This window comes from Lepidochelys kempii, unplaced genomic scaffold (genome assembly GCF_965140265.1).
Source record: "Lepidochelys kempii isolate rLepKem1 unplaced genomic scaffold, rLepKem1.hap2 scaffold_54, whole genome shotgun sequence".
Taxonomy (NCBI): Eukaryota; Metazoa; Chordata; order Testudines; family Cheloniidae; genus Lepidochelys; species Lepidochelys kempii.
Genome location: NW_027333639.1, coordinates 478,240 through 503,582, shown reverse-complemented (window position 1 = coordinate 503,582; position 25,343 = coordinate 478,240). Strand labels below are relative to the sequence as shown.

The 25,343-nt window shown below is 48.6% G+C and overlaps 1 protein-coding gene across 1 annotated transcript; it reads right to left on the bottom strand.

Moving 5' to 3' along the window:
• Nucleotides 1-25,234, bottom strand: LOC140904644 (E3 ubiquitin-protein ligase TRIM21-like). Its single transcript, XM_073327076.1, has 8 exons — nt 25,215-25,234; nt 25,038-25,099; nt 14,836-15,260; nt 10,688-10,783; nt 8,850-9,080; nt 4,999-5,021; nt 4,803-4,903; nt 1-698 (listed from the first exon to the last, which is right to left on the bottom strand). Exons 3-8 carry the CDS (start codon nt 15,256-15,258, stop codon nt 139-141), a joined length of 1,434 nt encoding a protein of 477 aa, XP_073183177.1. The 5' UTR covers nt 15,259-15,260; nt 25,038-25,099; nt 25,215-25,234; the 3' UTR covers nt 1-138.
• Nucleotides 25,235-25,343: the final 109 nt, after the last annotated feature.

Here is a 25,343-nt window from a genome sequence, read left to right as displayed (position 1 = left end):
ACAGGCCTGGTGCTGGGAACTGAGAGAGAAGGGGGTGGAGGGGGCAGGCAGATGATGCCCTTTAGACCATCCCCAGGAGAACAGACTTGGGGGCTGGTCAGCGCTGGGAGGGGCCAGTCTCTGCTACAGGTGTCACTGTCAGGGACAGAGATTCCCTCTGGCCTGAGCTGGGACCGGGCAGAGGATCAGGGGAGCCGCGTTTTCACCCCCAGTGTTGAGACCAGGACAGAAAAAAGGGCAGAGCATCCCGGAGAAGGTGCCAGTGAAAGTGAAGAGATGGGACCTGTCAGTCACATTGTAAAACGAGACCTCGCCCGCCTCATAGTCCAGGAAAATCCCCACCCGGCCGGGCCTGATGCTCACTGGGAGGAGGCTCAAGGGATCGGTAAGAGCCTCATATTTCTTACCCCTCAGCCACACAGCCCAGTATCCATCCTCAGGGGAGAGGAAGACCTTCCCCTTCCTGCTCACAGATTCCCTGCAAACCCCAAGAGCCCACTCAGGCTTGTCTCCCACCTCCACCTCCCAGTAATGCTTCCCGCCCTTGAACCCCTCAGAACCCAAGACATTGGGGCCTGTATCAAATCTCTCAGGCTTGTCGGGCAGATCCTGGCGTGTGTCTCCGAGTCTCACACGTTTCCGATCCTCAGACAGGACGAGGTTGGGATTTGCCGTGTCTGGATCCAGAGTCACGTCCACTGGGGAGAGAGTCACAGAGTCAGAACCGGGGGCAGGGGCTGGTCACTGGGATCAAAGAGAAATTAACCTGCGTCCAGTCTAAGCGCTGAGGGGTGGGAGTGTTATTGCCTGAGGGGAGTCAGGGCCTGTCTGCCTGTGAGGAGACAATGAGGGGGAAAGGGCGGTGGGGGGGGGGGGAGGGGAGAAGGTGCCAGTGGGCGCGGGGGGGGGGGGGGCAGGCTGATGCTGTAAGTGGAAAGGGGAGGGGCAGGTGACAGGAACAGAGGGGGTGGAGGGACACAGGGGAGGGGCAGAGGAAAGGAGCAGGCACAAGATGTGACGAAGCGGGACTGTTCTTAATGTTTCCTCTGAATATTGTGGGGGTACCTCAGTTTCCCCTATGCAGTTCTTAAGTATCTAGGTGGTGGGATAAAGGTGTATGATTGTTGCAGAGCTCTAGAGGGCAGGTGTGTGCAGGGGTTTGGACACAGAGAATGGCCGACACCCTGTTTCCTGGAAACTGATGGCCTGGGCCCTTCCCCCCTGCAAGGTGAGACCTAAAGGGTTGGAGAACAAAGGAATCAGGTGACCTCCTAGCCCAGGAAAGGGACAAAGCCCAGAGGAGGAGGGGCTGGAGAGAGTTTTCAGTTTGGGGCTGGCTGGGGACATGGAGTGAAGTGCAGACGTGGTTGTCTGGTTCACTGCCCCCCAAAATGGACCCAGCTGAGGGGTCCTGTTCTCTGCACCTACTAGCTCTGTTTTAGACCATGTTCCTGTCGTCTAATAAACCTTCCGTTTTACTGGCTGACTAAGAGTCACGGCTGAGTGCGAAGTTGGGGTGCAGGACCTTCTGGCTTCCCCAGGAGCCCGCCTGGGTGGACTCGCTGTGGGCAGCGCACAGAGAGGCAGAGGATGCTGAATGCTCCGAGATCAGACCCAGGAAGGTGGCAGTTGTGTGAGCTGTGTGTCCTGAAGACAGTCTGCTCACAGAAAGGTGACTTCCCCAGAGTCCTGGCTGGCTTCGTAGGGAGCAGTTCCAGAGCATCACCCGGGGACTCCGGGACACAAGGGCAGTGGGGGGCCAAGGGAAGAAACGGGCACGAGGAGGAGGCGGGGGTGTGTGAAGGGAAGAGCAGGTTCTAGGGTGCTGCAGAGGGTGAGCAGACAGGTGGGCACCTGAGGAAAAGGAGGGGATGGGAGAAGGCACAGGTGACAAGGGGACAAAGAGGGCTGAGGGGTAGGGCAGGTGCCAGAGGGGAATGAGGAGGCAAGGGGTGGGGCAGACCCCAGGGGGCAATAAGGGAGCAAGGGAAAGGTCAGTTATCAAGGGGGAGAGGGGCATGAGGGGTGGGTGCCAGGAAGACAGAGGTGGAGCGGGGGAAGGGGTAGGCATCAAAAGGGATGGGGAGGGTTGAGCAGAGGGGCAGATGCAAGGAGGGGAGAGAGGAGAGGGTGGGCACCAGGGGGCATGGTGGGAGTGGGGGAACAGGTGAGCACAGGGGGGTAGAAAGTGGGATATGGAGAAGGGCCGGCCCTAGAGGGGCAGAGAGGTGTGGAGATGTGGGCACCAGTGGGGCAGAGATGGGATGAGGGGAAGGGCTTGGACCAGGGGACCCAAAGGGGGGCAAGGGAAGGGGCTTGCACCAGGCAGGCAGAGGGGGTGCCCAGGATGTGGTTCCAGGGGGTGGCAGGAGGCTGGCCCCTTCCTAAATGAAGAACCAAGGAGAAAGGCTCAGGATCATGACAGGCTCAGAGCTCAGCCATGCCCAGGCCCAAGGGCATAGGTGCCAACTTCCTCTGTTCCTGGGGGGTGCCTGACCCCCGCTCCACTCCAGGCCCTGCCCCCACTCCACCCTTTCCCCCAAGCTCTCACCCCTGCCCTGCCTCTTCCTGCCCCCAGTCCGCCCCCTCTGCCCACCTCTTCCCACCCCTGCTCCTCCTCCTCCTCCCACCCAGCACCTCCTGCACACCACCAGCTGAACAGCTGATCACGGTGGGTGGGAGGGGCTGGGGAGAAGGGGTAGATGCTGATCCGTGGGGCTGCCGATGGGTGCTGAGCACCCTCTATTTTTTCCCCATGGGTGCTCCAGCCCCGGAGCACTTACGGAGTCGGTGCATATGCCCCAGGAGGCTCATCTTGGTGCGTGGGCGGGAGGGACAAGGGGCTCAGGTCACACGAGAATATTCTGGAGCAGTGAGGGATCCTGTGGGGGGCAGTTGATGCTGCTGCCACTTGCTCACAGTCCCGTGTTCCTGGCACTACTTCAGGTGCCACTTTTAATGCCCCCGCCATGATGGGCAGCCCGGTGTGATGGATGGGATGGGGAGCAGCAGGCCCCCCTCTAAGGCAACAGCTGTAACACCTCCTTAGCAGTAGCCCTAGAGAATAACAATGTTATTGAGGGTTCCACTTCACCACTTTCATGCATAGAACCAAGGCACTTCCCAGAAAGAGAAACCGCACTCAGAACGGTGACATCTGCTGAATTGGACAGGGGAGCATCAAACCACCCAATCCCTGAACACAAGGGCATGCCCGGAGGAGGGTTCTGAAGGGAAGCAAATCTTAATGTGCACATCCCGGGCAGCACGTTCACAGCTCCAGCATGTGCAGTGGCATACTCCCACCATTGCACTCCAGTGCAAATCCTTCACTCTGACCTCAGGCGTTCCTCCGCGCCAATATCCCGTCTCCCTCCTTCCCGCCTCAGTTACACGGATGAAGGGGAAGGCAAAAGAAGAACTGGTTAAATAAAAAGCTAACTCTTTTTTTGTTGTTTCCTTCTTTCAAAAGTTTTCAGTGAAAACATGGACAACTTTTTCTCAGGTTTTGTTTAACTGAAAAAACAAAAAATCTGGTAAAAATGAAAAAAATCAAGTGACACTCAGAATAGACCCAGGCTCCAAGTCACTTATTTCTCCTGCACTGGGAAGCCAACCTGCAATGCTCTGCGATCTGCTATCGCCTGGCAGGGGGACGACACTCACGGCAGAACAGGACATTGGTGTTGGAAGAAGGGGCGTAGCATTTTTGACCAGCTGTAGTGAAAAGTCTCAGAGCTGGACCATTTAGCTGGGGTGGCTCCTCCCCGGACCCCTCTGTGGTGTCTGGGGTTCTCCTCAGGCCAGGGGAAAGGAGAGGGGACAGGCAGGGGTGACCCTTGGCTCAGGCTAGCTGGCACTGGCCTCTCACATCCTGTCTCCAGGGGCAGGCAGGGGCTGCCAGGAAAGCGGAACTGCAGCAGTCAGCTGGTGTTGTAGGCAGGAGTCTGAGCAGCCTGTTTATTCCAGTACTGCAGGCAGCTGCCACAGGCTGCTGCCTATTCTTGCTGGGAGTGCCAGGCCTGGGACAATGCCCCCAGCTGTTCCACTCCTGACAGCCACTTATATGGCACATGTTGGTGACTTTGAGATGTCTTGTCAATGCTGAATATTGCAACGGTTACAGCTTCTATAGGAGCCAGGAGTGGCCAGTGCCTGGGGCAACAAACTAGGAGACCTTCGTTCTGTTCCTGGCTCTGGTCTGACCTTGGGCATGTCTTTGTGCCTCAGTTTCCCCTCTGGAACGCTGGGACAATGAAAACTTCCTCCTTGGAAAGCACTTTGCAAGTTGTGGCTGAATAACTCCATATAAGAGCCAAGTGTTGTTCCCTTTCTGAATTATATGTAATGCTAACAGTTCACAGCCCCTGGGGACCGAGCAGTGATTGGATTTTTACCAGCAATGCAGATGTGCTGGAACTAGAGGTGCTGGGGGTGTGGCAGGAACCCCTGGCTTGAAGTGGTTTCCATCATATACAGGGTGTATAGCTTGGTTCAATGACTCTGAGCACCCCCACTGTACAAATTGTTCCAATGTCACTGCAGGAGTTGGTACATTTACTTCACAGGCTTTTTCAGTGTTAAATCATCAAAGGCAGAGTCCCTGAATGTAAGTGCCCCTTTTCCATAGGGGGCCCGGTATTAACGCATTGGCCTCTCTGTATCATAGCACTTTTAGTACCTTTGGCTGGAAGAGCCCAGAGGAACCTGGCACTTGGATTTAGGAATGGGGAAACATGGGTGCTTTTCAGGTTGCAGATAGGAAAACCTACAGAGCCCCTGCTGCGTTAGTGTTAACTTACCTGTGAATTCCCTCAGCACTTCCATCATGCCGGGGACTCTGTATGCATCCTTCAGTTCAGCAGCACTGAGCTCTGGTCCCTGCAGCCTCATCTGCTCACTCCTACGGAGAACACAGTCCAGTTATCGACGCTCAGCACAGGCACCCGTGCAATGGGCTTGATAGAAATTGATGGTGAACTGAACATGGAATCTCACCTGGCCAGTGTGCCCTTTACATCCTACGGAGACAGTAAATAAGGAAGTGTTAGTGTTGTACTGTTCAGCTGTTAGAAGAATAGAATCATAGGACGGGAAGGGATCTCAAGCGGCCATCTAGTCCAATCCCCTGCACTCATGGCAGGACCAAGCACCATCTAGACCACCCCTGACAGGTGTTTGTCTAACCTGCTCTTAAAAATCTCCAATAATGAAGATTCCACAACCTCCCTTGGCAATTTATTCCAGTGTTTAGCTACCCAGACAGTTAGAAAGTTTTTCTTAATGTCCACCCTAAACCTCCCTTGCTGCAATTTAAGCCCATAGCATCTTGTCCTATTCTCAGAGGTTAAGGCGAATAATTTTTCTCCCTCCTCCTTGTAACAACCTTTTAGGTACTTGAAAACTGTTCTCATGTCCCCTCTCAGTCTTCTCTTCTCCAGACTAAACAAACCCAGTTCTTTCAATCTTCACTCAGAGGTCATGTTTTCTAAACCTTTAATCATTTTTGTTGCTCTTTTCTGGACTTTTTCCAATTTGTCCACATCTTTCCTGAAATGTGGTGCCCAGAACTGGACACAATACTCCAGTTGAGGCCTAATCAGCGTGGAGTAAAGTGGAAGAATTACTTTTCGTTTCTTACTTACAACACTCCTGGTAATACATCCCAGAATGATGTTTGCTTTTTTTGCAACAGTGTTACACTGTTGACTCATATTTAACTTGTGGTCCACTCCTTCCTAGGCAGTCATGTCTCATTTTGTATGTGTGCAACCGATTGTTCCTTCCTAAGTGGAGTACCTTGCATTTGTCCTTATTGAATTTCATCCTATTTAGCTCAGACCTTTTCTCCAGTTTGCCCAGATCATTTTCAATTTTAATCCTATCCTCCAAAGCACTTGCAACCCCTCCCAGCTTGCTATCATCTGTACTTTCTATGCCATTATCTAAATCATTGATAAAGATATTGAACAGAACCCAAAACTGATCCTTGTGGAACCCTACTCTTTATGCCCTTCCAGCATGACTGTGAACCACTGATAAATTGAAATGGTTATCAAACCAGTTATGCACCCACCTTATAGTCACTCCACCTAGGTTGTATTTCACTAGTTTGTTAATGAGAAGGTCATGCAAGACTATAACAAAAGTCTTACTAAAGTCTAGATATACCACATCTACCGCTTCCCCCATCCACAAGGCTTGTTACCCTGTTAAAGAAAGCTATCAGGTTGGTTTGACACTATTTGTTCTTGACAAATCCATGCTGACTGTTACTTATCAACTTATTATCTTCTAGATGTTTGCAAATTGATTCCTTAATTATTTGCTCCATTATCTTTCCAGGTACAGAAGTTAAGCTGACTGGTTTGTAAGTCCCTGTGTTGTCTTTATTTCCCTTTTTATACATTGGCACTGTATTTGCCCTTTTGCAGTCTTCTGGAATGTCTCCCATCTTCTATGACTTCTCAAAGATAATAGCTAATGGCTCAGATATCTACTCAGTAAGCTCCTTGAGTATTCTAGGATGCATTTCATCAGGCCCTCGTGACTTGAAGATATCTAACTTGTCTATTTAATTTTTAACTTGTTCTTTCCCTATTTTAGCTTCTGATCCTACCTCATTTTCTCTGGCATTCACTATGTTAGATGTCCAATCACCACCAACCTTCTTGGTGAAAACCGAAACAAAGAAGTCATTAAGCACCTCTGCCATTTCCACATTTTCTGTTATTGTTTTTCCCTCTTCATTGAGTAATGGGCCTACCCTGTCCTTAGTCTTCCTCTTGCTTCTAATGTATTTGTAGAATGTTTTCTTGTTACCCTTTATGTCTCTAGCTAAATTGATCTCGTTTTGTGCCTTGGCCTTTCTAATTTTGTCCCTACATACTTGTGTTATTTGTTTATATTCATCCTTTGTAATTGGACCTAGTTTCCCCTTTTTGTAGGACTCTTTTTAGATTTTTAGATCATTGAAGATCTCCTGGTTAAGCCAGCATGGTCTCTTGCCATACTTCCTATCTTTCCTATGCAGTGGGATAGTTTGCTCTTGAGTCCTTCATAATGTCTCTTTGAAAAACTTCCAACTGTCTTCAGTTGTTTTTCCTCTTAGACTTGCTTCCCATGGGGTCTTACCTACCAACTCCCTGAGTTTGCTAAAGTCTGCCTTCTTGAAATCCATTGTCTTTATTGTGCTGGTCTCCCTCCTACCATTCCTTAGAATCATGAACTCTTGTCATGTCATGATCACTTCCACCCAAGCTGCCTTCCACTTTCAAATTCTCAATCAGTTCCTCCCTGTTTGTGAAAATCAAATCTAGAACAGCCTCCCACTTAGTAGCTTTCTCCACCTTCTGAAATAAAAAATGGTCTCCAATACATTCCAAGAACTTGTTGGATAATCTGTGCCCTGCTGTGTTGTTTTCCCAACAGATGTCTGGGTAGCTGAAGTCCCCCATCACCACCAAGTCCTGTGCTTTGGATGATTTTGTTAGTTGTTTAAAAAAATGCCTCATCCATCTCTTCTTCCTGGTTAAGTGGTCTGTAGTAGACCCCTACCATGACATCTCCCTTGTTCACAGAACGGCTTGTTAATTTTCTCTGTTCCCTGAGACTTTGCAGAAAACACCTGCTGCTCTGAGTTACATTGAGATTTGTAATAATTAGGTAATAATAACTGAATGGTGTATGATTGCAATGGTGCTCATGCACAACGCCAGCCCCAGAGAAGTGCAGACAGATGCATGACTCATCAGTCACTAATGGTACTGTGGGGTGCACTGGGTCACTAAATAGTGTATTAACTATTTGAAAACAACAATAAGAGAAATTTAATTTTCACAAAAATATTCTGCAGATTTTCCAGCTACTGTGCTGAGCTGCCAAAATAAATCACAAGATTAGAAAAAGCCACTGTCTAAATCATGCTTATACAGGTGTTAAATAGCAACTGTAGTGCAAAAAGTGATGGTAAAACTGGCCTCTAGAGGCTGCAAATACTGGATAAAATGTGCTGACCTTACTGTGAAAATGTGTCTTCTAACTGCCCTACCAATAACAAAGTTCCGCTCTGCTGACTGGTGGAAAGAGAGAACTTTATCTTGATGCCTACACTTGATGATGTTGGGAGGTGCTCTGATACCATGGTGATGGGCACCACGTAAGAACCTAGGAATGTTGATTGGCTAATCTTTTAGGGCAAGGGTAGTCAATTATTGTTTGTAAAGGTCCAAATTTCTTGGTCAAAGGTCCAGACTCCAGAGAGAATAACCAAAATAAATAAATAAAATAACAATAATGATAATAAGTAAATAAAATATTTCGGGGCTGTTCAAAAGCATCTGGCAGTCCAGATTTGGCCCACAGTCTGCCTATTGACTACCCCTGTTTTTAGGGGCGGGGCTGTGTCTTTCTGGGTACTGGAAGGCATCCAGCAGTTGGTGGGTGCTACCCTGATAGGAACATTAAAACCAGTCAATGGGAGCTAGGTGCCTAACTTGTTTGATGCTTTTGAAAACCTCACAAGGTGCCAATCTGCATCGCTAGGCACCTACATACTTCTGAAAATCTGGCCCTAAGTCATTCTTCAAAATGAGATGTGGGCTCCTAAGTCACTTAGTGTTTTTGATCATTCTACCCTTAGGTCCCTAACTATAGGGAGCCAAATGTGAACATTTTGGCCTAAATATTGCTAATAATGGTGTGTAATACTATAAATCTGTGGCACTACGTAAATAAATAGTAAATCAGTAATAATAATGATAATGGGGGGGGGCGGGGGGGAGAACAGTCTGTATTTGTCTCCATGGATGTGGAAAATCGAAACTAAAGGGGAACTTTGTACAACTCACCTGCAGCAGCTCAGTGGCCAGTTGCTGGCACTTCTCCTCCATCTCTGAGATCAGCTGCTGAAGAGAGGAGCTTTGCTGGGCTAGTTTGGTTACATTCTCATTTAGTTTCTTCAGAGTCTCCCTCTCTTCCTCAGCCAGTCTCTGGAGAGAGAGTTTCTTTTCCTCATTCAGAAGTAGTTGTAGTTTCCCAAATTCAAACAAGATTCGCTGTTTCTGGCACTTTACTCTTTCCTTTAGTGAATAAAAATGAACAAACAAACCCATAAATATCAGCAGAATTATCAAGTGTAAGGCCATTTTGGGCGAAGTACATTAGATTTGAATGAACGTTCAGAGATTCATATTTTAAGGCCAGAAGGGACCATTGTGGTCATCTAGTCTGACCCCCTGCCTGGCACAGGACAGAAAATTACACCAAGGGGTTCCTGCATCAAACCCATAACTTCTGAGTAAATAGTCAGTAAAGCAGGGGGACCGGATTCTGCGTCTCCCACTTCCTAGGTGGATACCCCAACAGCTGGGCTATAGACCCATTCTCTTTTACACTCTGGCCCAGTGACTGTATAAGTATTTACACACAGTGGAACAATTTCAACAGAAGAGACTTGCCTTCCCCCAACTCTGCCCACAACTCTCTTGAGAAGTGTGAGATTCCCCTGTTCCAATCCTTTCTGCCCCTCAGGCCAAGGGGAAAATCTCCCACATCCCACGTGAATGCTCTAACCACTGGGCTAAAAGTTATAAGAGAGGCACCATCCTACCCCCATTCATTGTACAGGGAGCTGAGGCCCCCAAGCCACTGATTTTCCAGGTGTCTTAAGCTTTGGTTTTGTAACACCTAAGTCCCTTTGTGGATCTGGGCCAGAGTCACCTTCAAGTAACAATTACATCCTTAACTCTGCCCCCACTTGAGACAACCAACCCAAAACTCATATTTGGGAAAAAGCAACCTCCACTACCCATCCTTTCATTACACTAGATATTCATCAGGAAATGGAAAATGTCCATAAAAGGAAAGATGGGAAAGAATTAGCATCTAAAAAACAGATCATCATATGGTGTTGGGGATGCAGTCTCCAGAATCCCTTGATCAAATGCCCCTAAATTTGCCCCATGTATTCTGCACTGGTCCCTCAACAAACAACAATTTTCAAACCAATCTGAGCATGCCTGGGGATTGTAGAGCACTTTGAATGTCAGCTTTAAACTGAAATGGTGTTTCAGCCTTAAGTATGGTGCAGTAACACTGACTCTAAACGTGTATAACTCCACTAGACTTACTAGGGCTGATTCCCCTCTCATTGACCCAGTGTAAATCAGGAGTAACCCTATCCATGCTAATGGGGCTATAGCAGTGTAAAGCTGGTGTGAGCGAGAGCAGGGCTACCCCAGTGAGCAAGGTCAGTGTAAAATTGACCAAATCAGAACAGCGGCATTTTACACAGATTTGGCCCTGCTGTAAATGCTGACACAAGGGGTGAGACAGGGAAGAGTCTGGCCCTCTGCCTTCCTACTGGCCTTGATCCAGAAGGGGCTTCTGCAATAGAAATACAGATGAATAAAATATGGATTTATCTGGGCCTCATTTGCATTTTGAGTCAGGGTAAATCAATGTATTATTGTTAAGTGCCATGTAGATCTGCTAATTTTGCACTTCCATTACCCTCCATATTCCTCAGGCCAAACATTTTCAGGAATTAAAGTCTGATTATAATAATAAACAGGGTTTATTTGTTTTAATGCTATGCTCGTGTTGTCTATTTTTATCGAGAGTCTCTCGTAAATTCTTTAAAACACCTAAATGAAATGAGAGATTAAACCAAACCGCAGACACTTACTTTCCACTCTTTTGGTTTATTTTGCTCTCTGGATTCCAGCTTTGAAATCTCTTCTCTTGCTTTCTTCAGAAGCTCAATGTCGTTGTGGAGTTTCACCTGTGGGGAAAACGATGCCTGGAGAATTCTGCTGCACTGAGTCAGAGCCCTGGGGATTCCTCACCCATGGGTGGAAGGAGGGGTTTGTGGCCAAGCACAAGCCAGCAGTGGAGGGACCTGGGTTCTGTCCCCAGCTCTGCCACAGACAGAGCTGATTTGAGTGACCCCGGGGCTCTCTGCAGAGCTGTTGTATTGGGTCCCCAAACTGCCAGATCCAAGATTCGGGGTGGTGATTTTCTGCTCACCTGCCATGCCTTGTGGGGCAATGAAGGGTTTGTGGAAGGGGCTCAGGGAGTAGTGGTGTCATATAAGGAAGAACCTGTTCAGCGCCCAGCGGGACACCCCCCGCCCCAGCTTGTCCTGATTGGCAGGAGGTGGGGGAGTGCCACTCAAACACAGAGAATTAACTCTGATCCCAGGGAGGGTTTGAGCCAATGAGCTGGGGGACCAGACTGGGAAATTCAGAAGGAAATCAAAGAAAGAAGGAAAGGGAAAGGCCTTGGGTGAGGGGCCAGAGGAAGCTGCTTGGCATGGGACAGGGAGCCTGAGTGTCTAGCCAGGCATGGGGGTGGGAAGGGAAGAGCTGTGTGCTGTGCCAGGGTGAGGGAATCTGTGTAACCCCTGCTAGAGAGCCTGACCTGGATCTGCTCCTGCTCTGTCTGGGTTAGAGAAACGTGTTGTGCTCTTGGTGCTTGTTCCAGGGGTTAACTCCACCCCCTAGGATGGAGGGATTGTGTTTGTATCAAGGTGTGTGGCTGGGACCCCTTCCCCAGCGCTGGGAACCCCACTGACAGACCTTGGGCTCCAGCCCACAGCACTGGAGCACGAGCATCACACTGGCTTTTAAAATGCTTCAGCCAGTTCGGCAGCTCTGTCTGCACCAACCCTGGATAAACAAACTCCTCATGTGGATCTTGGGCAGCTCACACAAGGCCTGCTCCCCTTAAACCCCGTGTATAAACTCCCAGTGGTGTCAGTGAGGGCAGAACTGGGCCCGTCCCCTCTCTGTGCCTTGGGTCCCTGTGTGCAAAGCAAGGTGAACAGGGCAGGGCTCTGTGGCTAGACCCACTGTCTGTGTGGGGTCTGCGAGCCCGGGATGGGAAGCCGCATGCTGTGTGCAAGTACAAAGCATTACTGTTGCTTTAATTTCTTGTAAGAGCAAGAGACCATGGGGGAGTGAAAACAATAGTCAGAAAGTTCATAGATGCCCTGCACGGGCTGGAGGGCTGCCAAGCAGAGTTTCAAGTCAGAGACGTTCTAATATGTTCAGTGGGTGAAATCCTGGTCTGATTGACATCAGTGGGGCCAGGATCCACAAAGGGACTTTGACATTGCGACACTCGGCATTGCAATGCCTAACTTTTAAGATCCTCAAATACCTTAGGAACAACACTGTGATCCACAAAGCCTGAGTTAGGGGCTACGCTCCCTGTACAATGCATGAGGAGAGACAGCACCTTAGCCTGAGATCCACAAACCCCAGCATGCCGGGGTGGGAGCTGCCTAAGCTAGCAAATGAGAAGTGTTGATGAGAGATGCCCTAAATCCCCCGATTCAGGGAGATAGACACCTTACTCCAGGCTGCAGGGAGGCATCTATCTCTGCCAGTGACCCCCAGCCAAGAAGCCATCTCCTGGAGTCACGTGGTTGGACACCCAGGCTGTTTCTTGGGGGAATGAGCTATGAGTCTGCCTCACTCCACACAAAACAGCTGGAGGAGGAGAAGCCACCTGCTTTATAACTGTTAGTCTAGTGGTTGGCACACTCAGCTGGGATGTAAGAGACCCAGGTTCAATTCCCCCCTCTCTGCCTAATGATGAGAAAGGAGACACATCTGGTCATGGAAATTGTATGGCGGGCCATGAATGCTCAAAACACTGGGGATTGGGGTGTGGGAGGGAGTGAGGGCTCCGGCTGGGGGTGTGGGCTCTGGGGTGGGGCCAGAAATGAGGATGCAGAGGAGGCTCCGGGCTGGGGCTGGGTCAGGGGGTTGGGGTGTGTGTGTGTGTGATGATGGGTCCAGCTGAGGGTGCAGGCTCTGGGGTGGGACTGGGAATGAAGGATCGGGGTTTGGGGTGCAGGAGGGTGCTCCAGTCTGGGACCGAGGGGTTCGGAGGGCAGGAGGGGGATCAGGGCTGGGGCAGGGGGTTGGGGCATGGGAGAAGGTCAGGGGTGAAGGCTTCAGGTGATGTTTATCTCAAGCAGTTCCTGGAAGTAGTGAAATGTGCCCTCTTCGGCTCCTACATGGAGGCATGGCCAGGCTGCTCTGTGCCCTGCCCCATCCGCAAGTGCCGCCCCTGCAGCTCCCGGAAGCAGCGGCATGTCCCCTCTCTGGCTCCTACGCAGACGTGCGGTGCTGGCCAGGTGGCTCTACGCGCTTCCCCATAGGTAGGTGCCGCCCCTGTATCTCCCATTGGCTGTGGTTCCTGGCCAATGGGATCTGCAGGAAAGTGTTGGGGGCGGGGGCAGCGTGCGTACCTCCCTGGCTGCCCCTACATGTAGGAGCTGGAGGGGGGATATGCTGCGGTTTCCGAGAGCCGTGCAGAGCCACAGCATGCATGGAGCAGGGAAAGCCCTTGACTCCGCTCCCTGTCTGGAGGGCCAGAGCGGGGCAAGCCCCAGGCCCCACTCCCCGGCACGAGCTCCAGGGCTGGATTAAAACGTCTGATGTGCTGGATGATGTCCCCACGAGCTGTAGTTTGCCCACCCCTGCTCTAACCACTGGGAATGTTTAAAGTAGGGCTCCCTCCAGCTCTCCTGTTGAAGCTGTTCCACTTTGGGTAAATAAAGAGGCTCTTGATCGCGGTGACACCTAAAACTGGGTCTTAGGTTTCAATGTACCTTTGTGGATCCAGGATCCAGGTCTCGGAGTTTTCCATTGACTTCAATAGGGCCAGGATTTCACCCAGTGTATTTAGAAGACTCCTAGCTGTCATGGCTAAACTCCATGTAATTTTAAAATTAAATATAAGCTGAGTCAGAATGGGCTCTACCCTGACATCTGGTGGTGAGCTGTGGAAAAGGCCTTCAGGGGCTGATCTCGTTTGCATGGGCACACCCACCCTGCCTGGCATAATGGGACTGCTTGCCCAAATGGTCACTTTGGCTGCTGTGGGATCCCCAGTCTCTCTGTTATTGGGGCAGAAGTAATAAAGTGTTGTTATCCTGGTTATGTGACTCAAGGACAGTAGAACTGTACTTGGCATTTTATGACAGAGGGACTCGCCCTCACCTAAGTAGCGCTTGTTAGGCAAGGGACATGGGTTCCAAAACCCTCTGAATTGAGAGAGAGAGGTTGGAGAGTTGGGGTTGGTCCTATGTGACTTCTTTACAGTGTAATGATAGGGCTAATTTTGACTCCCTTAGAAGTCTTGTTACATGCTGCAGAACTGAAATTAGATCTGAACTTTAGACCTACTCTAGGCTAGTGGTGTACCAGTACTGAGGCTCCCCTACTAGCAGCTGAAATCACTAAAGAGCTGCAGTTATTAAGAGCTAAAATCACTGAAAGCTGTGTTAAGGGGGGGGCTGAAGACATATTGGTGAGTGGCTAGTAGAGGGGAGTGGCTCACAGTAAAGATTGCAGCAGAACTCCATTGTGGGGCTGCACTGACCAGGGACAGAAATTGTAGGAGGGGGAGACTTTTGGGTTGCTGGACTCAAGAACCAAAGGGAAAGGACCCAGCCCAATCTGCTTGGGGGTGGGTCTTCTGGTTCATGGTTTGTGTTTATGGACCCTAGTTGTGGTGTTTTCCCAATTTAATGCTGAGTTGTTTACCTCATGTCGTTAAAGATTTTTGCTACACCGAGACTCTGTGCTTGTGAGAGGGGAAGTATTGGCTCTTGGAGGTGCCCAGCTCTGTGTGTGTAATTTTCCCAGGTCACTGGGTGAAGGCTCCAGCCGGTTTTGCATGGTATTGTTGAGAGGGAACCCCTGTGTACTGAACCCAGCCCTTGCTGCTGTCAACTCAGCCTGGCAGAGGGGTTACGTAAACTTACCCTGCAGTGACTTAATTTCTCCTGACTATTTAGAAATAAATAATGTTTCCTACCTTGTATTGCTGTGCAGCCTTCTCGATGGGCACCAGTGTGTGAGTTCTGTGCTCCTGGATTTTATCACAAACCAGACAAATCACCTCATCATCATTTTCACAGAACAGCTTCTCTTTGTCCTTGTGTTGCCTGCAGACTGTCTGCTTTTTTAGGTCTTCAGATTTTATCCCTAATTGCTGAATATTTTCCACTATGCTGGCAAGCTGCCTGTTGGTCTGGAAATTCTCTTTCTTGATATTTTTCCTGCATTGTGGACAGAAAACTCCCTCTGTTTCCATTTTCCTTTGTTCATAGTGCTCTGTGATACAAACTCGGCAGAAGTTGTGTTCACAGTCTATGCTCACTGGATCCTTGAAGTAACCCAGACAGATGGGACAGACCACTTCGTCCAGTAGCTTCCTCAAAGAATGGGCAGAGGCCATGGCTGTGGGAATGTAAGTGTTTCAGTGATCAGTTTCATTTCCTGACTTATACCCTAACTGCAAATTAGATGACATTTTAACAGTGAGGGTAGTAAACCATTGGAACAGCTTCTTAAGGGAAATGGCAGCATTTGTCATCAAGTCTTTAAACTGTCATTAGATGCATTTCTAAAATATTTGCTGTACACTGAACCTAATGTTAAGGAAAAGTTAACATATGTGACTCCATTTTGGTCGGAGGGGGGGCCCACCATTGTCTAGAAGCAAGCACATTATGTACCAGGAGGAGTGTTCCTTAGATACTGCATTTTTGTGAAACACTTTTTCTTGTTTTTAGCTTGCCTTGACTTCCGGTATTTGTTTTTTGTTTGTTTTTAACTTTTTGGTCTTTAATGTGGAGCCTTCTATTTTAATAATAAAAGTTACTAATGCATTGCTTTAGGACCATGCTGTGTAATTAACATACTAGTTTAGCATGAGGAATGCACCTAGCAGGAATAGATGGTAAATAAGAAAAGGGTTTGTTTATTGGCTAAGGTTTCTGATGCACAAGGGCATCATGCTTTGCTGAAAGGTATATAACCTTTGTATAATCTGCATTTGGGGTCCCCTCCTGACTAGCAGAGGGGCACCACACTCAAGCGTAATAAACTTAGTATTTTTTAGGAACTCTGCAGTTGTGGACTTTGTTCGTGTGCCTCAGCCTAGATTCAAACTGTGCGTGGCCTAACAGGTATAATCCGCAGCAGTTTTGTGCGTGACCTATCAGGTATAATTCGTAACACTAAGAACATAAGAACAGCCATACTAGATCAGACCACTGGTTCATCTAGCCCAGTATCATGACCTCTGACATTGGCCAATGCAGGTGCCCCAGAGGGAATTAATAGAACAGATAATCATCAAGTGATCCATCCCCTGTCACTCATTCCCAGCTTGTGGCAAACAGAGACTAGGGACACCATCCCTGCCCATCCTGGCTAATAGCCATTGATGGACCTATCCTTCATCAATTTATCTAGTTCTTTTTTGAACCACGTTATAGTCTTGGCCTTCACAACGTCCCCTGGCAAGGAGTTCCACAAGTTGACTTTGCATTGTGCGAAGAAACACTTCCTTTTGTTTGTTTTAAACCTGCTGTCTACTAATTTCATATGGTGACCCCTAGTTCTTGTGTTATGTGAAGGAGAAACTGACATTTCCTTATTCACTTTCTCCGCACCCATCACGATTTTATAGACTCTCTATCACATCCCCCTTAGTTGTCTCTTTTCCAAGCGGAAAAGTCCCAATCTTTTTAATGTCTCCTCACACAGAAGGAGTTCCATACCCCCTAATAATTTTTTTGCCCCTCTCTGTACCTTTTCCAATTCCAATATATCTTTTCTGAGGTGGGGACCACCAGATCTGCACACAGTATTCGAGATGTGACTTACCCTGGATTTATATAGAGGCAATATCATATTTTATGTCTTGTTATCTATCCCTTTCCTAATGGTTCCCAACATTCTGTTCACTATTTTGATGGCCGCTACCCATTGAGTGGATGTTTTCAGAGAACTATCCACAATGACTCCAAGATCTCTTTCTTGAGTGATAAAAGCTCATCTAGACCCCATCATTTTGTATGTATAGTTGGGATTATGTTTTCCAATGTACATTACTTTGTATTTATCAACACTGAATAAGTAAACACTGATAGATGTGAAGGCCAGAAAGGACCAGATCATCTAGTCTGACTTCCTCCATAACATGGACCAGAGAATTTCACCTAGTAATTCCTGCATCAAGCCCATAATTTGTGGTAGAGGTAGAGCAAATCTTTTGGAAAGTGACATCCTATCTTGATTTAAAGATCCCAAGTGATGGAGAATCCACCATGTCTCTGGGCCAGTTGTTCCAATGGTTAATTACCCACATAGTTAAAAAACTACACCTTATGTGGGACTCTTTGTCTTCATTTTTATTGATTTGGTTTGCTCTGCCTCTCTCCTTCCCTTTGTTTTTCTCTATTTTTTGCTCCAACTTGAGGGCCCAGTGAGCTAGAGATTGGTCAAAAAATCCACCCCCCTGGGTGACGTAGTTACAGCAACCTAACCCCTGCTGGAGAGAGCACCATGTCCAGGGGAGGGCTTCTCCCATCAACATAGATACCACCTCTAGGGGAGTTGGAGTACCTATGCCAGTGGGAGAAGCTCTAGGTTATCTCACCTGCAAACACAAATTCAATTATCTTCTCCATGCTGATGATGACTCACAGATTTACCTCTGGGCTCCAGACCCCTCTCCTGCTGTCGAGACTAAAAGCTCATCCTGTTTCTGACATCTCCTTGTGAATATCTAGCCGCCAGCTTAAGCTCGACATGGCTAAAATAGAGCCCCTAATCTTCCCCCCAAACCTTTCCCCACTGCCTACTTTCCTGATCACTGTGGACAACACCTCCATCCTACCTGTCACTAGGCCCTCATGTACAGGCCTAGCAGATTTTCCACATAACATCTCTAAGATATGGCCTTTCCGATCCGCCCACACAGCTAAAAACCCCTCTCCAGGCTCTCATCATCTCAGATCTCAATTACTGCAACGTCCTCCCCTCTGACACTGACAAATGTAAACCTTTCCCCACTCATAGCCATTCTGCAAAGGTCATTTTCTTAGCTCACAGCACTGACCATATCACCCCTCTCTTTGCATCCCTCCACTGACTCTGCTTTCTCCATTGACTCAAACAAAAGCTGCATGTCTTCACTTTCAAGGCTCTTCACAGCCTATCCTGATCTACGTGTTATCTCTCATTCAGTATCAAAAGGTCACCTCTTGCCTCCCATCAGCCCATGGTGCCAGCTTGTCTTGCCTACTTGTTACATTTTCAAACAAGGTCCTTGGTACTTTCTCCCCTGCTATCCCTCATGCTTGGGAGAAGCTCCCACAAAACCTCTGCAAAGCTACCTCATTATCCTCCTTCAAGTCTGTCCTCAAAACTCTCCTTTGCTGTGATGCTCCAGAAAACTTGACATCGGGTAGACTGCTGATGTGCTGTGACCACAGCCTATTGTGCTGACCAGCATTGTCTCACTGTTTCCTTGTTCTCCTCCCTCTGCAGCCACCTCTTGTCTTATACTTAGATTGTGAACTTCATGGGGCAGGACTGTCTCTGTTTTGTGTTTGGCCAGCACCTGGCAAAACATGGTCCTGATCCATGGCTAGAGCCCCAAGACATGAGGATAATACAGATAATTAAAACCACACTTGCCCCCTGTTACCATCACAGCAGGGGAAAGGAGCTGTGTCTGGGACACCCTGATGCCACACTGCTCGGGGGCAGTGTACTGGCTCCTGGTGGTTGTTACAGCCTGGTGTAAGTTAGAGAGAGCAGCCTGCAAACAGCAGCTATGCTAACCCAGCACATAAGGAACGGCCAAGTACAGCCCAGCCCAGGGCTCAGGGCACTGTAACCTGAGCTTTGAGCCCCTGTGTTAGCTCCATGCCACCACTGGGACCCCTTTTTCTGGAGTGACACTCACTGGCCTGCTAGGCAGGGCTTCCAGCCGAATTCCCCCAGCAACACAGCACAAAGCAGCTGGGATTCAAGATGAGTGGAAGCCTATTTATTTATCTGGTTCTATCTGTACTTGGGAACTGTTTTCTCTAATAAACACCTCGTGGTTTTGAGATGTTCTGTGAGTCCAGCTATCATGACACACCCGACCTGATTAACACAAGGGCCCCCCAGATTATCCCCCCTACTCAGTGCTGCCTCCAGCAAGACAATGGCAGGGCAGAAACATACACAGGAGGATGTGTATGTGGGCTGATCCTCCCCTGTAGCTGGGTTGGCTCCTGTAGCCTCTCAACCCACTTTTGATCCCATGGTTCCTTTTCAGTCCCTTTCTCTTTCCTCCCCTCCCCTCTGCCTGAGAGACTTGGCCCTGATCTACCTTACCAACTTATGTTGGTAGAACTACATTGCTCAGGGGGTGGAAAGTCCACCCCCCTGAGCGATGTAATTATACCAGCCTAACTGCTGATGTACCTACACTGACAGGAGAAGCTCTCCTGTTGGTATAGGTAGCAGCTTTGCTAAGGACAACAGTGCTGTAAGTGTAGACAAGCCTTCAGTTACTGTCCCGCTCTCTCTCCTTCCCCCTTCCACTCCCCTCTGGCTGGGAGAGTTGGTCATTGTCCCCTTCCCGGGGTGTTGGCTTTCCTGGAGCTGGATCAGCTCCTGCGTGTGGTAAGGAGAGCAGAGCCTGGGGATGTCAGTGAGAGCAGCAGCTCTGGGAATCCCAGAACCCTGAGACCAGAGATGGGGTGTGTGCCAACCTGCACCCCATGTTCACCTCTTTTCATAAAATTATGATAAATCTTGTACAAAGAATGCCTTGTGAGGTGTCATTTGAAAACTCATGATCTGCTGAACATTATTGTCCTGTTGAAATATGTGTAGCAACACGGTGTATGAAGTTATAAGATTCTACTGTAGGCTTGCTGCTGTAGCATGCTGTAATTTTGGTACATATTTGGTTTGCTAACACCCACAAACCAGTTTTTCAGTGACACAGGCATGTTAGCCCTAGTCAGGTCTTAAAGAGCCATTGTCCAGCAGGGGGAAAGATATAAACAATAAATTTACATTTCATCACAGGGCTGGCTCAAAATCTCACGTCTGCAATCCCAGCAAGAGATGACCCTCAAAGAGGTGAGAAAAGTATAAATCACTTTTCTTCAGGCAGTACCAACTGCTATAAGCTTTCGGTGAGAAAAAAAATTTGCTTTTATGTTTATTTGGCTTGATAAGTTTAGACATTAGATTGGGTTTTTAATCTTTTCATTTTCTTGGTAACCTGGCTTGACTTTTATGCCTCATGACTTGTAATCATTTAAAATCTATCTTTCTGTAGTTAATAAACTTATTTTCTTATTTTATCTTAACCAGTATGTTTGGATTAAAGTGTGTGGAAACTCCATTTGGGACAACAAAGCTGGTGCATTACCATTTTCCACTGATGAAACGACAGTCCCTATATGAACGTGTATCTTCCAGGAGAGGGCTGGGCAGTAAAAGACACACATTTCTGGGGAAAGTCTGGGACTGGGGAATTTGCCTGTGTCACCCTGTATATGATTCATGAGTGGCTGGCCAGAGTATTCATGTATTTTGGCTGGGTGGAATTTACATGCTAGCGGCTGTGTGTAAACTGACCAGGAGTGGCTGTTTACACAGAAAAGTGATATAAATTTTACCCCAGACTGGAGCATTGAAGGGACACAGTGGTCCAGCAGTCCAGATGGTACCCTGTGGAGTGTCACAGGGTGAGGAGAGACTGTTTGTTCAGATTCACTTTCCTGACCGTCCCCAGCACTTTCCCCCAGGTCTTTCTCATCCCCTGTAGTCTCTGGCTCAGCAGCTGATGATGGCAGAGGCCGGGCTGCCCAAGTGGCTGGTTTAAGCCACCAGAGGAGCTTTAATGAAGGTCTCTCACTAGCACAGGGCCTAGGGGGGAGCAGCAGCTGCTCAGTCCAGGCTCTAAGATGAAAAGAAAGGTGGAAGCAGCATCTAACCCAGAAGCTCAGCACAGACAGATCAAGTGCAGCCTCCCTCCATTAAAAATAACTGGAGCTCTCTGGTGGCAGCAGCTCAGGACACCTTCCCCCTCCCTCCACGCTCCCCAAACAAGCCAATTTGGGCAATGACATGACACCAGATGCATCCAGCCAGAATTTCAGTCTACTTCCTTAGAAGACAGGATACTCCCCAGCTAGTGAACCCAAGAGAGATAGACGGGGCAGATGCCTGGAGAGAGGAGGGGCGGGGGTGTCTCTGCTCAGTGCTGGTGCATTGGGAAAGGCCGGTCATTGTGTCTGGATGAGCACTAGGGAATGACACCCCAGAGCAGGCACCTGAGGGGAGGTCTGGGCCTTGTCCATGGGATTCCTGGGCACTGAGCCCAGATTCTGATCAATCACATGAGTGCCCCTCACCCCAACCCCAGCTCCTTTCACAGCCACCGGCAAGAGACACCTGTGAATCACCCTCTCACCAACAGCCCACAGGAAAGCCCCACTGACACCAATAGGGAGAGGTGGTAGGATCAGACCTGTTTCTAGCCACATTTATTATTACTCCATGTCATACAGGAAGGGGTTAGAGGCAGAGGCAACGTGTGGGACTCCAGCAGCAGGGAAGGTGAAGCAGCCTCAGTTGGCTGGGGAGGAGCTCAGCCAACCAGCGCCTAGCAAAATGGGGTCCTGGTCCTTGGCTGAGGCTCCCAGGTGCTACAATAATACAGCCAGCCATCCTACTGCTTCCTCCCTCCCAGGGTTGCAAGGACACAGGGAGAGTGGCACTGCCAGAGGGAGGGACCTCCTCACTGCTGGGTGTCCCAGTTAGGGGCATCCCAAGCAATCTGGAAGGGCACGTGACCCCCCCCAGAACCTTTTATTTTTGCCCCCTCACTAGCCACAGCTGTGTGTGGTCTCTGGAGGGTGTTCCCTCCTATCATAATTTGCTACCCTGGTGAAATACTTATTTTAAGTTTGGGCACAACGAAAATGAGATTTTTCTAATTTAGGAAATTATATCACATTGGAATCTTATTTTCTTTGTGTCCAAATTTAAAACAGAGACTTCGCAGTTGTAGTACATTGTGATGGGAGTGCTTCCACCTAGCACAACTTGCTGCCCCTGGACCAGGGGATGGGGAATGGTGAGAGCAGCAAATTGTGATGGTGCAGCAAAAGAATCCTAGCTGGGTGACAGTAACTGGTTGGAAATGGTGACAGGGAGCAGTTTGTAACGAGACACCTGGCTCTACAGGGAAAATGCCAATGTCTGCATGGAGCAAGTGCTCTAAATAAAGGTCTCAGGCCTGGGGCAGCACCCAGGCCACCAGAGGCCCGGGAAGGTCAGGCAGGAGACAAGACCTGGCCTGAGCCTGAGAGACGAGCAGCAGAAACAGTAAACCCCATGGAGGTGAACACAGCCTGAAACAACAGCTCTGAGACTGAGGACTGCTCCATTCATGCCAGTGGGTGTCTTGTTCCCTCCCCAGGGCTGGAGAGTTTCTGATACTTGTCAAGCCTGCCCATTCTCAGCTCCTCAACCCGCTCTCATCAGTGTGTTCTTGCGGCAGGCTCCGACCATGCCAGTTCTCAGCTCCCCACCCAAAGGGGCAGGGCTTTCCCAGATCCTGGCACACACACAGGGGAGGGGGGGTTCAGGCACCACGAGAAATGCAAGTTCCCATGGACCCTGGCTCACATGAGGGGATAACGGGGAGGTCAGACACACATAAATGTACAGAGGACCCCACATGCTGGCACACACAAGGTCAGGAAGATGGGCTCAGGAACCACTGTGGGGAGGCGGCAGGGAAAGGAGACCTACAGACCAGCCTACCCAGAAGGGTAGGGAGGGGGCTCAGATTCCCCCAGAGAGGCAGGGCCCCTCCAGGAGCTGGTTTGCATGAGAGGACAAGGAAGGGTGGGTCACACCTCTGTAGCTGGGGGCCCCCAGATCATTGCACTCACACACAAGAGGGGAATGTGAGAGTGACAGGTGCCCCTGCCCCTATCTTCTTGAGTCCCCCTGTCACTGACCCCCATCTTTTCCTTCACAGTGTCGCATTTCCCCACCCCATCATCTGAGCCTCCAACCCCTCTCCCTTTATTCCCACCTACTCTTCCACACCAAACATCCTCCCTTCCTAGCGACTATTTGCTTATGTAGTTTATTTTCTGTTCAAAAATAGTGTAAATGCCTTTGGATTATTTTGCTGCACTCAGATTACATTTCCCCTAAATCAAAACCCCCTTTGAAGAGGCAGATTGGAGCAATAGGCCTGTTTTTTGTTCTTGACACATCTCCCTCCGTTTGGATTTACACCCACACTACCTAGACTCCGATTCAATGACTGTGACTTTCCCTCAGAGCTACCCAAGTGCTGTAAAAAAGAGGCAGTTTTCCAGGTAGTTAGCCTCTCTGTCTGCACGACTTCACTGTAATCCCTTTAGCTCCTTCTGTAGCACAAGAGACTACTGATGAGCTAAACGAGAGGAGCAAAACCTTTTTAAAAAAAATGTTTAATTTGATTTTCACCACAGGGCTGGTGGATACCAATACACCCTGTCCAGGCAGTCCTTGAGCTTTGGAGATCCTGGTGTGATCAACTGAGCCCTAGTTTTATCTCTATTTATGAGGGAAAATTCGTTGCCGAAGTCTGTCAATTTTAAGAAAACCTCGATTTTGGGGGTGTGGCTGTATCTCAGCTACCCCTTGGCCAAATGGTCCCAAAATTGGATCAGTAATAGAAATATACACCCTCATAAGCCACACCAAATGTCAGGGCATTCCAAATAACAGTGTGGATTTTACAGCACTTAGGAAAGACCAGTTTTAAACAGAAACCTGATCTAAACCTTAACTCTAGCAGGGCTGTCACCCTTCTATACTTAAGCACTTAATATACCTGAGAGAGTACTTATGAAAATACTTATATACCGTAATACTTATTTGTCCAGAAAGCAAGTGTGAATCACTCTGCAGGTCAGAGATTAGGACGGTCACCGGGGAGGGGTGAGCACCTGGGTCCCAGTTTCTGTGTCTATGACTATTTAATTATTGATACCACCTACAACAGCTTTGACAGGAGGCTTTGAGAGGGGCCACTTAGGAATGTGACAGAGCAATTCATTTATGAGACTAGCTGAGTGATCAAGACAAGGTAATCTGAGGGGTAGGCACATTTTGATGAACAGTACTGACAAAGTGATGCCACCTGGTGAGCACAAGTGGAATTACAGGGAATTGACAGAGTTGGGAAGTCTACTGCTGGTGACTAATGTTAAGATTCTGTCAAGGGCATTTTTAGTAAAATTCAAGGACAGGTCACAGGCAATAAACACTACCAGGAGGATGTGGAAAAATTGGAAAGAGTCCAGCGGAGGGCAACAAAAATGACTAGGGGGCTGGAGCACATGAATTATGAGGAGAGGCTGAGGGAACTGGGATTGTTTAGTCTGCAGAAGAGAAGAATGAGGGGGGATTTGATAGCTGCTTTCAACTCCCTGAAAGGGGGTTCCAAAGAGGATGGCTCTAGACTGTTCCCAGTGGTAGCAGATGACAGAACAAGGAGTAATGGTCTCAAGTTTCAGTGGGGGAGGTCTAGGTTGGATATTAGGAAAAACTTTTTCACTAGGAGGGTGGTGAAACACTGGAATGGTGGTGGAATCTCCTTCTTTAGAGGTTTTTAAGGTCAGGCTTGACAAAGCCCTGGCTGGGATGATTTGATTGGGGACTGGTCCTGCTTTGAGCAAGGGGTTGGACTAGATGACCTCCTGAGGTCCCTTCCAACCCTGATATTCTATGATCTGTGGCACAGCAGGCTAGTGCTGTAACCACTGGATCATCCTGCCTCTCCAATCTCATTATCTCTGCCTTAGCATTTGCACATGACAATATGTGAACACAAACATGGAGAGCCACCACCACCTCCACCATTTGAGCTAAGACCCCAACTGCAGGAGATGCTCACATTTGTACGCATGTTCTTAAGACTGGCTGTGCATCCTGAAAGAGCACACACAGACTGTGGGGGCAGGGAGTGGGGAATGGGGTGCGTGGAATTTCCTTAAATGTTCAAAAACGAGGTGGCATAATTGTTTTTGTTCAAAATCTTGTAATATTTTTTATCCAGTCTTGTCATGTATTTGGACCTGACTGATGAGTTGTGAGTGCTTGGGGTGGGCACTGCTGAATATGAGAGTGGTGTTCACTTACCTCTGAGCTCCTGCTGTTGAGTAGAAATTGCTTCCTGTTCCTGAATGTTCACATTTTCACTCCTAAAAAGAAGACATTCTCTGTCAACTTTCAGTTCAGCTGTTCAGTGCAGTAATGCTGCAGGGCATCGAACAGGAATGTAAAGGGAAATGACAAAGGCAAATACATGTACAGTACCTGCTTGATGTGCTTGCCTCCCCCTGAAAGGAGAAATGGGGAAACTGTCAATAATAATCTATAATTTAATAAAACCATGTGAAAAAACATCCAGGGACCATTCCCCATGGGTGTGCTACGTGTTTTCAG

Excerpts from the sequence above, each read along its gene's own strand:
- LOC140904644 (XM_073327076.1), bottom strand. The coding sequence starts at position 15,258 with ATGGCCTCTGCCCATTCTTTGAGGAAGCTACTGGACGAAGTGGTCTGT. Across the intron at positions 10,784-14,835 it reads AGGCTGCACAGCAATACAAG|GTGAAACTCCACAACGACAT; the intron begins GTAGGAAACATT and ends TTTTCCCCACAG. Across the intron at positions 5,022-8,849 it reads TGGCCACTGAGCTGCTGCAG|GATGTAAAGGGCACACTGGC; the intron begins GTGAGTTGTACA and ends CTGTCTCCGTAG.